The following is a 12689-nucleotide window of genomic DNA, read 5'->3' on the forward strand; positions in this document are numbered from 1 at the left end:
TTGGGAGTGTGAATGTATGTTTGTTTTCAGTGCTACTACATGGCATTCAGCAGCTTGTCTCACTCTGACACCCCCCGTTTACAAACTGACCTCTGACAGAGTTTCACAGGGGGAGCATCAGGGGCGCTGCCTTTTTTGGGACCAAATAGCAGTGAGAGAAAAAATGCAAAACACTTTCATTATCCAGCACTCACATTCCTCGGAGGAAGCCACCCCATGGATATTTAAAGAGCTATGTCAAAATATGTAGCGTAATGAGCAACGCTAAACATTTTACTGCAAACCTCGAGACACAGTTTTGCAGTTAATCTTTACAACTGCTCAGGAGTTATATATATTTCATAACATTGTCTGGGAAGCATTGACAGCCCATGTGCTCTCATGGATAAATGTGCTAAAATGAAATGACTGCTGTGCTGGCATTTTTTGTTTCATAGGGTAGCTGTAGGGAAAAGTACTTAATGTTTCCATTCAAGGCTGGTGAAAGAGTCTCCCTGGTTGTTTTGTGTAACAGAAGGCACTGCCACACCTGAGCAGCCTGGTGTGAAGTTTCCCTTTCTTTACACCCGGGTGTTCAAACTGCAGCAGCTGGTTAAATAATCTCTGGGAAAGGGAACATCTACAAATAAACAATTTACCCAGCTGCAGCAGTGTGAGAACTCACCAGCTGTGGACAATATTTACCCCGAAACAAGAGCAGCCATAAGGGGAAAGTACCTGATACCTAAACCTGACACTTGTCTTTTGTGAATGGTGCAATGTGTAAGAGTGTGAGATGCCGGGTCAGTGTGTGTCTTATAATAGCCGTGACCTCCCGGGAATCCTTTAGATGTGACTCACAGTGTCAAAGGTGACGTGGTTACATGACAAGCAGGCGTAGGGTTTCTAAATCCTGACACAGAAGTGATCAAGTTACTTTTTATACCACGCATACGTAAAGCATGTTGTGTTTAATTAAACATCGGTGAAGAATGCAAAGTAAAACATTGACTCAGGCCAGTTGGAAAAAAAAGTTGTATTCTCTACAGTGGAAGAATATTAAAACATTTAAGGATGCACAAACACCCACAATGTACCATCTGATCCACATAGTTTGCAAATAAGTTTCCTTTTCTTTTACTTGGCAGAATAGTGTTTTAGATTAGTAGTTTTGGGGTTGTAAAGGTCAATATGCAGTAGATGATTTGTAAGCGCTCCACCCACACGGTTACTGCTCTGCCTTCGTTGCCACTTCAGGGTAAAAAGGAATATGCACTTAAACAAATTGACTCACCAAAGGCTTTGTTTTAAAGCAGTCAAACGAGTCGCCCATTTCCCCTGCGATCTAATTAGTGTACTTGCTTTTTTCTTTTCTTTTTTATATACTTTATTAATCCCCGTGGGGAAATTGTTTCTCTGCATTTGATCCATCCTAGTGTTAGGAGCAGTGTGCTGCCATTTTGAACGGCGCCTGGGGACACGGTATAACTTCCTCCATCTACTGGTTGAACTTGATAAAACCTGGTTTTGCTGCAAGAGCCCTCCAAACAAATCCTTGAAGTTGATATTTTCTCCTAAAATGAAGGGTGATATTTGCAATGTGGCATCATTAACTATAATATTCATCCATAATCAGTTTTGTCTGGTTTGTTACCTCGGTTCTCTCTCTTTGCACTATGCAAATCAAATGGTGGAACAGATATTGTTTTATTACAAATCAGACATTAAAACTGACCTAAAACCCCATCTCCAAATTGCAAATGATCAACACAAGTTGATTTAACATGGCTAAGGCACAATAATTGTTTCCTCCAGCAGCTGAGGATACTTCTTTGCCTGTGCAGCTGCTACATGCTCTCATCTCTGAATATTCTCAGAATGACAGCTTTTCCCAGCAGAGGAAACAAAACCAGAGCAGGAAAAAATCACTCACTGCAGCTGTTTGGTCCGACAACACATTTAGTCTCGTTCGATTATAATTCTCAAGCAGTAAAATGTATTTGTATGGAAGAAAATGTGGCCCATTTGGAGAGTAGCCTGGCCCCTGGGAGCAGTAACCAGCCAGGCCCTGCACTCTTTCACTCTGCAGGGACAGATTCCAGTTACTGAGCCTGGGGGCCAGAGACAGCCATGGACCCTAATGTCTTGACGCCTGAGGAGGATAGCATTTAGTTATATGATCAGCTGAGATGGTACAAAAAGACATCAAACTATAAATGCAGACCTGAAGCAGTCCTGTGATCCTCAGCAGTGGATGTCCTCTGCTGACTAGTGAGGCAGATTAATGGACTGAAAAATAACACCTGGGCTATACATTACCCTCCAACCAATCCTCTACCAAGCTTGGCTCCACCAAAATTACATATTAACCTGAAAAAAAAACGTGTTCTCCTCTATCTTTCTTGTGATAACTTGCACTCCCCCCTGTTTCCCGTTAATTCCACACACTGTTTCTGTTCTGAACACGGTGCATGAAGAAACCTGGCATGAATACAACAGTCAAATAACTTGCATACTGTAACTGATTTACTAAGCTTCAAACCGTCCATTATCTTCTGTTTTGTCATGCAGTAACAGACAGTGCTTTAGTTGCAGCAGTTCTGACCAGTCCTCTTTGAAACATGAATAAGACTTTTCAGAGTTTGTATGTGTGCTTTATTAAATCACTATTGATCAATCATGTCAGGACAATGTTATCAATAAGCTAAATGAATGAAACAAGAGAGACACAACTACCCATCGACACACACACACACACACACACACACACACACACACACACACACACACACACACACACACACACATGGTCGGGTGTGAACATGGCGACCTGCTGCTGTGGGAAGCCGTCAGCTGCCAGGCCGACCTTGTGGATGTCAATGAGTGTTGGATCAAACACTGAGAGGCAGAATCAGACTGCAGCCAGATGGTTACTTTCCCAACATGAAAGAAAATATCATGAAGTTTAAATGTTGTATTTAATTCAGATCACTACAATACACTTTTTTGGCATGAATGTTACTAAAACAGTATTATCAGAGCGACAAGTAATATTATTCAGAAAAGAAGAGGACCAAGGTGAAATTCATAAAAATCAAAAAGTACCAGTCTCTGTGTGTGTGTGTGGTGTGTGTGTGTGTGTGTGTGTGTGTGTGTGTGTGTGTGTGTGTGTGTGTGTGTGTGTGTGTGTGTGTGTGTGTGTGTGTGTGTGTGTGTGTGTGTGTGTGTGTGTGTGTGTGTGTGTGTGTGTGTGTGTGTGTGTGTGTGTGTGTGTGTGTGTGTGTGGCCTAGCATTACTATACTTGTGGGGACCTAAATCTGTTTACACAGTCACTTGTGGGGACTCGCCTCCCTTATGGGGACAAAATGGAGGTCCCATAAGGGGAATCATTCATTTTAGGGTGAATACTTGGTTAGGGTTAGGGTAAGGGTTAGGGGAAGGGTTAGGCATGTGTTGGTTAGGGTTAAGGTTAGGATAAGTCTCCAGGAAATGCATGTAAGTCAATGTAATGTCCCCTGAAGTGATGTATACATGGTGTGTGTGTGTGTGTGTGTGTGTGTGTGTGTGTGTGTGTGTGTGTGTGTGTGTGTGTGTGTGTGTGTGTGTGTGTGTGTGTGTGTGTGTGTGTGTGTGTGTGTGTGTGTGTGTGTGTGTGTGTGTGTGTGTGTGTGTGTGTGTGTGTGTGTGTGTGTGTGTGTGTGTGTGTGTGTGTGTGTGTGTGTGAGAGAGAGAGAGAGAGAGAATATCTGTTTCTGAAAACAAGGAATCATTCACAAAATGTAATGTAAACTAAAACAAGACAAATAATTATATTAGTCAAGTTTTTTTTAATAAACACAAGTGTTCAATTTTAGGCCCACTGACCCAGGTTGAGTGAAGTATATTTAAAATAAAAAGTTTAAGAAATATGTAGTCAATATGAGATCTACAATTGTAACGTCTGTGTTAACTAAAGACAAGAAACAGACAATAGAAAGTGCCTGCAGTGATTCAGATCTATCTCAGGCTGAATTAGCTTTAAATGTTTTAATCCAAATGTGGCCTTCCTGTAGCACAGCATATGGAGAGATCATGTGTGTGGCAAAATGACCAGTGAAATTACAACCACTTATTTCATATATTTTACAGTTGTTTAATCTGTAGTTAACTGAAGGAGAAAAAAACGCTCATTTTGTGTCATGTTAGGTGCTATAGCTTATCCGAACACCAGAGGGCAACATAAGCTTTAACAAAACTAAAGTGTCCCTTGTTCCAATGGTTCCAATACTTCAAAAATCTAAAACCAGGTAAACAACATAATATTTTATTTTACATGTTAAATATATTATCATAAGGGTACTGATTATTCACTTAGTTATTCACATCAGGTGTTTTGTCTACTTGCAAATGTAAGGGCCTTGCTCATTAGGATTGATTCACACATTCACACGTTTAGCTATGCCAGCGTAAAATTGATTACCTAATTTTTCTGATCCATTCAGCTTATAAAAAGTAATGACAACAATACATTTTGACCAATTCAACTATTTAATAAAAAAACACACAGCACACAATGAAATCGACAGATTTTGGCAAGAGTTACATTTTGGCAGTCAGGTTGATTTACAATTCAAAAACTTCAACAAATGGCAAGGATTAATGGCATTGAAAACATCTGAAACTCATTTATTCTCTTTTACGTTGTTTCAAGTAATAAAATCTAAATCTGTTGCATCAAAACAAAACAAATACTTTAAAAAGGATTCTTGTAAATTAGATTAAACATAATAAAATATATGTGTTTTGGACTAAAGTTGAGGCAAAAAGTCATACATTTAACAAAAAAAGACTACATCAACTGTGGCAAGACATCTGGCATATAATAAAACTTCATAAAACTAAATCTCAAAGAACAAATACTGGCACTTGCTCCTGAACACAACATCTGCATTTGTTGCAGGAAAAAAGTAAACAAGAAACTAAAAAAATAATCATAAAGAGCGATACCAACCACCAAAACATTTCCAGTTAAAATGATTGGAAAGTAGTTCATGTTGATTCAGGCGTTTGCATAAAAATGTTGATGAAAATGTTCAAGCACAGTGCAATAAGCTGTACGATATAATACTGTGTGTAACATAAATTAGCCAACTGAACCCAGATATCTTCAGTAAAATTTCAACAGGGAATGACTTTGTGGCAACTTTGAGGGCTTCTTGTGTTTGGTTATTGTGTGAATTTCTATCAGAGACCCTGAAAGCATATACCAGGAGCTGCTTGAAGATGGTGGAGCAGGTTTTAGGCATCCGTCACTGTAACAACTGAACTTCTGGCAAACAGGTTGGCGAGCAGAGCGTCCGGCTTCTTCACATCTCTCAAGCTCCTCCTGCAATGGAAACACAGTTTGCAGTGAGCGTCTCATTTCATTAACCTAAACATCAGTGTGTGTGTGTGTGTGTGTGTGTGTGTGTGTGTGTGTGTGTGTGTGTGTGTGTGTGTGTGTGTGTGTGTGTGTGTGTGTGTGTGTGTGTGTGTGTGTGTGTGTGTGTGTGTTTGATGTGTAAGAGTACTCACACTTTCAGCACTGCCCCCACACACAGCGACAGCACCAGAATGGCAAGGATGGCAAAAGCGATGTAAACATAGACAGGTACAATGTCCCATGGGTTAGATGCTACCTCTCTTTTTTCTAAAACACACACACACAAATACACTTTAAATATTTATTCATTTTATTGTCTTATCCCCCGATTAATAAAGGATTTATTCAATTGATTGGTTGGTTGGTTGACAAAGGTTGACAAAGATTGACAAAGGTTGACAAAGATTGACAAAGGTCAGGTTTATTTACAGTTTACTCAAATAATAAATAGAACATCTATGAATTAACATAGACGCGTGGACTAATATTTCTTCACAAATGTCACAGAATATAAAGACTAAAGGATTAAATTATACTCAATAAAACCTGCCAACAAGGGCAACAACTTGATGAGGTGAATATCAGCAACACATTGAACATGAGGCAGGAAGCTGGATACAACAGTTATGGGTGTCCTTCTCTAATTGGCCAGGTTACAATTATTGAATGGCCGTGCAGAAAAGAAACCTCATGAAACAGACAGATTTCCACAAGGGGGCACTCAGTGATTACTTAAAGACCTTTTAAACACAATTTGATGCCGACATCAGGGTTCCTCCAGGTAAGTGTGACTCTCGAGGAATTGTTTATTTAAACACAAAAAGCACTTAACATAATTATTACTGATTTGGAATGCCAGATTACAAATAAATCCCTCAGCAATTATTTCACAAACAATCACTACATATAACTCATGGGAAATTCCAGAAAAAGACTGGGACAGTATTGATGAGCCTTTTCAAAATATTGTATGTTTTCCACAGTAAGCTAGTTTGTCACAAGCTGGTAACCTGATTTCATGCTAGAAGTTGTTTTGTTATAGAGAACAATAAAATACTGGTTTTACTGTGTTTTCCCATCATAATGTAATCTTTACATTTGAAACATCTTTACCTGGTTGGCATGTCTGAGGACTCCACTCACTCCAGAAGCCCTTGTTTGCACAATACTTGCTCAACTTGGACCGAACCCTGAAGCAGTTTCTCTGAGTGTCGTGGATGGAGGGCAGTTTTAGACTCTTCTGATTGGTTAAAATCTGTTGCTGTGAATGACAAAAACAAAGTATATCATTATTTGAATATAATATAAGTTAGAGTAAGCAAATTAAAGCACATAGCCAAATGCTTTACAGGCTAAACGCAACATTATTCACCATTCATGTAGCCTATTGTTTGGTTCATTGGGTTGTGTCACACTAAGGTTTGATACATCTTCTACTTGCTTCTTGCAGCACCAACTAGACACACACAAAGAGTTGGCACATGGTGAAATAAATGCTGACATATAGCAGGCAAAGACCCGGATGAATGTCTCAGGAGAGAAGGTCTTAGAAACTTAATAAAACTATAAAAAAGTAAGCTCTAAAAGTAAAGTTAATCTAAATTATATCCAAATCAAGATACAGTCTATTGCAATTTCCAAATAGCTAGATGCCCAATATTTGTCAAAATACATATTGAATTAAATTCTGTCATGCTGAAAATATTTCCTGCCTTCTACATAATTTCAGGTGTGTGTGGACTGTCAATGTGTGAAGCTCAAGTAAAAGAAATCTGAGTGAAATGGAGTTGTGGAGAGTTGCATGTTCTTTGGTTTCTCACGTCATTGAAGGCAATAAGTGAACCGTGCTCCTGTTCTAACGCCCCATTGAATCTGTCTGCCTTACTGGAAGTGTGAGGTCACAATCTGATTCACTGGCAATTCAATATTCTACCTCGCCCAGATGGTGGTTTTGAGTCTACACAAAACGTTACTGATAATTGCTCTTAGTCCTGTAAAATGAGTGAATCAGCAAACAAATAATGAACAAAGCGATTGATGATCCAAGAAGGCTTAGCAAGCAAACTAATCTCTAAATGGACATTTTGGGAAAGGTCTTTGATATAAGAATTACATGGGAATGCACATTTTAAAAATAGATAGTGCGGTAAAGGGAATTTCTGAATATTTACTATATGAGTATAAGACTCGAAATTGGCCTTATCCTGTTGTATGCAAGTGACTTGGCAGGGATTTTTATAACTGTTGTACATTTCACAATTTATGTGGAAAAAATTCTAGTGAGTGCAGTTAGTTTCTCTCAACAGAAACAAATGTTCATAATAAGTTAACCATACCGAAGTCATTTTCCCATCAGGTCCCTCTTGATTGTGTTCCACCTCCCACTCCAGGCAGTGAGCAGGGATCTTCCCAGCAGGACCGTTCCAGCGGAGATCCAGCTGCGCATCAGGATCTGTTCGCAGATCAAGCTTCTCTGTTGTTCCCGGCTTTACTGCAGAAAAAATACAACAACTAGGAACAGATTTCAGATTGTGACAGGAAGCTGAGAGGATCAGATAAACCCCCCAAACTCCTGCTCAAACGATGAGTGCGGTAATCACTCTAATCTCTCTGAGTTGTGGTTTAACTACTCCAACATGCATGCACCTTGGTTTTGGATTTGAAGGGAGACAAATGCTGGTTTCAGGGGTCCTTCCTGGGAGGAGCCATTCACACAGAAGTTAACATCAGTGAATTCAGGGAGGGAACTCTCTGTGAAGTTGCAGCCGCTCCTGGTTTCACCTGTTTTGACATATGTGGGACATTCCTCTGCCTGCTCCAGCTCCTTGTGCCTACAGATCAGATAACAAACAGATTAATGGGAGCTATCTGTTCATCCAAACAGTTGTATTGCTAGTGAGTGAAATGTGAAGAGGTTTAAGATGATCTCACATGGTACAAAGGCATTCTTTTCATGGTACTAAAAAACTCTCAGAATTCAGTAAACTGTTTTTTAGGATAATAAACTATTCTCAGCACAACTGAGGCAGTTTGATCAGAGAAGTGGACAAAGCCAAGGGATCAGCAACGTCTATGATTCTAACTTACAGTCATGATTACCTTTAAACATTTTCAAAGATTTCTATCTAATAGATACTTCTTTCTGAACCAAAGTGGTGGATTGACTGACCCGCTCAAGCGGCTATAAGTCTCATAGTGGTCACATCACATACCAGAAATAAAGATGTTGCTGTGAGTTGGCCGGCAGCTTTGGGCTTCTTCCCCAATTGCACTCCACGTATTTCATGTTATGGTAAACACAGACAAAATCCTGCACAGGGGTACCAACGCCTAGAGGAAGAAAAGGTGATAAACAAATCATATATGTTCTTATGTTGTTCTTCAACATCTGACAGGACTGACCTGTGCTGGGAGGTTTCTGGACCACTTCAGTGTAACTGGAGCTCTTGATCAAAGTGTCGTTGGTGCACGGGCCTCTCAGCAAAGTGTACACTCTCACTCTGACATCTTTCATCAGATCAAACTGGGCTGTGTAAGTCCTCTTAAACGTCCTGATAGCCTGCAAATCCAGAAACACAACCATGGTATTTACTAGGGATCGACCGATATGGCTTTTTCAAGGCCGATACCGATACCGATTATTAGTAATCAAGGAGACCGATAACCGATATTTGGAACCATATACATTTGCAGTAAAAAAAAAAATCTTGGTGTCAAAATGTAGAATAACACAAACTCCAACACAACTCAACACAACTTCTTTGAAATGCATTTAAGCATATATTATGTTTAATTAACTTTTAAACATCTTACAACTGGTTTCCTCTCTGTGCCCTTTTCTTTAGTGCAGTCATCTGCAATGAGTTAGAGAGAGAGACAAGAAGTGGGGCTGCAGGCTGACATGCTTAACTAACAATAATGCTTAATTTATTATATCTGTCTATCTAGCATAACATCCCAATAAGCTGCTAGCAACTGCAAAACACTAGTGCTAGCTAATGTTTTGAAAACTATTAAAAGTGAGGCTATTACAGTAGACCTAACGTTAGTCTAGTAGCCTCACTTCTAATAATTTGCTAAACATTTGCTAGATACATGTTGGCTAGCTAATGAGCTTCACATATCAACCTGAAAAACTGTGAGGCTCCACTCCACTCGCAGCCCCCCCCTTTTGATATTTCTGAGTCAGGTTCCTGGAAACCTGACGCTTTTCTTCCCTTTAAGCTTTTATTTATAGTCTGTTATTGTCAGTCAGTCCTGACTCTTGTTTAAAACCAAATGCAATAATACTATACTTTATGAGACTTGGCTGTGGTAAAATGATATTCAAACTCAAGCTGCAATAGCATGCTGGACTTTTTAAATCCACGTGCAATTGGTCCGTCTGAGCTTCATTCATGCATTTTCATATTCATCCACCACACACAGATAAGATCATTATCTTAGTCATAAATTATTAGTCTTCTCACTTTTCATTCTAACCTGACTTAAACACCAGCATCCGTTCATTCATAGTCAATCATCCCTCTGTGGGCAGGATAAAAAACAATGACAGATGTTTCTAAGAATGAGGCTTTGCTGCTGATTTCCACTCTCATACTTGTATTATGTTTACGGTATCTCAATAATTCCAAATAGACCAACAAAAAACCTTTTGATGGTTTTTACAGAATTGGTCCCCAAAACTAAATCAGTGACTCAACACTGTACATTGTATAGTTTATTTATTCAGTATATGGTTCCATATAAGATTTTAATAAAGTGGTTAGCACTTACACTCCAGCTGTCAGTGTATGAGTTGAAGTACTCCAGCTGATAGAGATGAGAGCACTCTGTCTCATTGATCTGACTGGCTGGGGGGCTCCATGAAATCTGGAGACGTCCGAAATGCCCAAGGTCTGATATCACAAGATCGTCAGGAGGATCCACTGCAGGGGAAAACATATATTTAACAATTATTTAATGAACAGTGTCTTTTTATTGAAAATATTTTTTTTTTAATTAAACGGTTAATATTGAATCTGTGTTCAGACACATTTCTTGTAGACATTTGCACAAACTAATTAGCTCCCACACTTGCAACACCTGCAGAACTACACACTTAATTTGCGTCCCCAGTGAATGCATCTGCTTTTATTTTTGACTGGTTTCCTCGTCATGCATGCGACTGATAAGTTAAATATGATGTAAACAAAGTTGGACCCACCTGTAAGACCATCGCAGTGCATGCTCTCCCTGCAGGTTATTAAGAGCAGCATCACAGCCATCCAGGATACACTCGCCATCTTCTTATAACCAAGAAGACTATAAAAAACCTCAATAAAGAAGTTGTACGATTTATTTAGTTTGACCAGATTAAGAAAAAAAATTAAAAACCTTCCCAAAAATTGGTACAAAATTAACCATTTAATATTAAATCAAGTATAATTAAATAATAAAAACTATAAATATAACTTTAATTCAAACTCAATGTAGCCTACTTACGTTGCGATAGAGAGCGTGTTCCTTTAAAGCAGGATCAGTCTTGTGTGGGCAAACACTGAGGGAATATTCCGAGAGGGAGGGGCGTCTGTTCTCCGGTGGTGTCTCACTCTGCTGAGGGAAGTCGGTGAGACATGGTCCCTTATCCGCAACTTCGTTTTGGCGAGAATACGATGTGCTGAGGAGGAAGGGGGCTGGCATGGGGGTGTATGCTAATCATTACGATGTTGCCAGAATTTGAGAATGGAAAAAATACTTTACCTGGGAAGTCTGCCCACAAATACATACTAAATAATGATCTCTTGAATCTCCTGCAGACAAAGCAACCAACTTGAATCTCAATAAGTCACTGAAATGATTAAATTACTCTGTTGGAGTGCAGTTTATCCAATTCGAAAAATGTTGTATGATTATTCCCAGCCAGTATGGTCATGAAGGATGGGTCATGATCTTATATATACACAGTCTATGGTCATGACCGAAAGAACGAGATCGCGGATACAAGCGGCCGAGATGGGTTTTCTCCGCAGGGTGGCTGGTGGCTCAGGTGAGAAGTTCGGTCATCAGGGAGGGACTCGGAGTTGAGCCGCTCCTCCTTCGCGTCGAAAGGAGCCAGTTGAGGTGGTTCGGGCACCTAGTTAGGATGCCACCTGGGCGCCTCCCTAGGGAGGTGTTCCAGGCACGTCCAGCTGGGAAGAGACCAAGGGGTAGACCTAGGACCAGGTGGAGGGATTATATCTCTTCGCTGGCCTGGGAGCGCCTTGGGATCCCCCAGTCAGAGCTGGTTGATGTCGCCAGGGAAAAGAAAGTTTGGGGCTCTCTGCTGGAACTGCTACCCCCCGACCCGACCACGGATAAGCGGGAGAAGATGGAAGGATGGATTCCCAGCCACAATAATGTTTTCTGTAGTTGCTGCAATCATACAAACATACACAACCAATATTCAAATCATGATAAAATATTGTAATAACTCAAAATTAGATAGCCGAAAGTCTTATTGAATTAAATCTATATGAAAAAAACATCTGCTGAAACTATGCAAATGTGCAGTGGTCAAGGAAACTAAGCTAGTTAGTGTGAGATCAATCTAATATACATGTTGACTATATTTAATATGATAACTATAGCCAACATGTAACCTTCACACCTCAACCGCTCCCTGAGGTGTCTTCACCACGAGACACTAGCAGAAAAAAAGGGCATAATCCATCACTGGCTTTCCCAAAATCCTGTTGTTTTATGTTAAGACAGACTTGGATGACTGCCTTTGAAGATGAGTTGTTGAACTTGATTTTGTTCTGCCATGCACCACATCAGTGCCAGTGCATTTCCTTACTGTAGGTACTGTAATTAAGTACAATTAATAATAATATATAAATCTTCACTCAACTTCAATTATTTGATAGCTTTAGTAAAATACAATACACAAATAAATTATAATGCCATGACTATATAGTTTAAGACAACAAGCAGTATATAAATAGCCTCGCATACAGTATACTAGCAGCTACATTAGAAGGCTTACCCATCAATGCATCAATACTTATTTGCAATTTTTTATTTAGGATAGTTTGATGCTCAAACTTACTCATGTTATATACTTGTCATAAGTACATTTGTTCACACCGGATGTTGACTGCCAAGCCTCCCAAGGACCGAAATTACCTTGCAGTCTTGTAAACTACAAATAATGTACAAATATGGTAGGGTTCTGCATTTTACTAGTGAACGTGATGCTCACAAAAACTGGAACTTATGACAAAGTGTCTTGGTATTTCGTGGTTGGCATGACCTGGACATGGTGTGTGTGTGTGTGTGTGTGTGTGT

At 39.6% G+C, this 12689-nt stretch overlaps 1 protein-coding gene across 3 annotated transcripts; it reads right to left on the bottom strand.

Annotated features, from left to right (window-relative positions):
• Positions 1–4493: 4493 nt before the first annotated feature.
• Positions 4494–11327, bottom strand: il13ra2 (interleukin 13 receptor, alpha 2). Of its 3 annotated transcripts, none has more exons than XM_034201268.1 (10): positions 10866–11327; positions 10588–10685; positions 10158–10309; positions 8784–8940; positions 8594–8711; positions 8028–8212; positions 7718–7872; positions 6495–6642; positions 5534–5543; positions 4494–5345 (listed from the first exon to the last, which is right to left on the bottom strand). In XM_034201268.1, exons 2-10 carry the CDS (start codon positions 10664–10666, stop codon positions 5258–5260), a joined length of 1092 nt encoding a protein of 363 aa, XP_034057159.1. In that variant the 5' UTR covers positions 10667–10685; positions 10866–11327; the 3' UTR covers positions 4494–5257. The 3 variants fall into 3 exon arrangements, with proteins under 3 accessions (XP_034057159.1, XP_034057154.1, XP_034057167.1); XM_034201263.1 differs by having other exon boundaries at positions 5534–5648; XM_034201276.1 differs by lacking the exon at positions 5534–5543 and having other exon boundaries at positions 5209–5345.
• Positions 11328–12689: the final 1362 nt, after the last annotated feature.

The sequence above is a fragment of the Gymnodraco acuticeps genome, unplaced genomic scaffold (genome assembly GCF_902827175.1).
Source record: "Gymnodraco acuticeps unplaced genomic scaffold, fGymAcu1.1, whole genome shotgun sequence".
NCBI lineage: Eukaryota > Metazoa > Chordata > Actinopteri > Perciformes > Bathydraconidae > Gymnodraco > Gymnodraco acuticeps.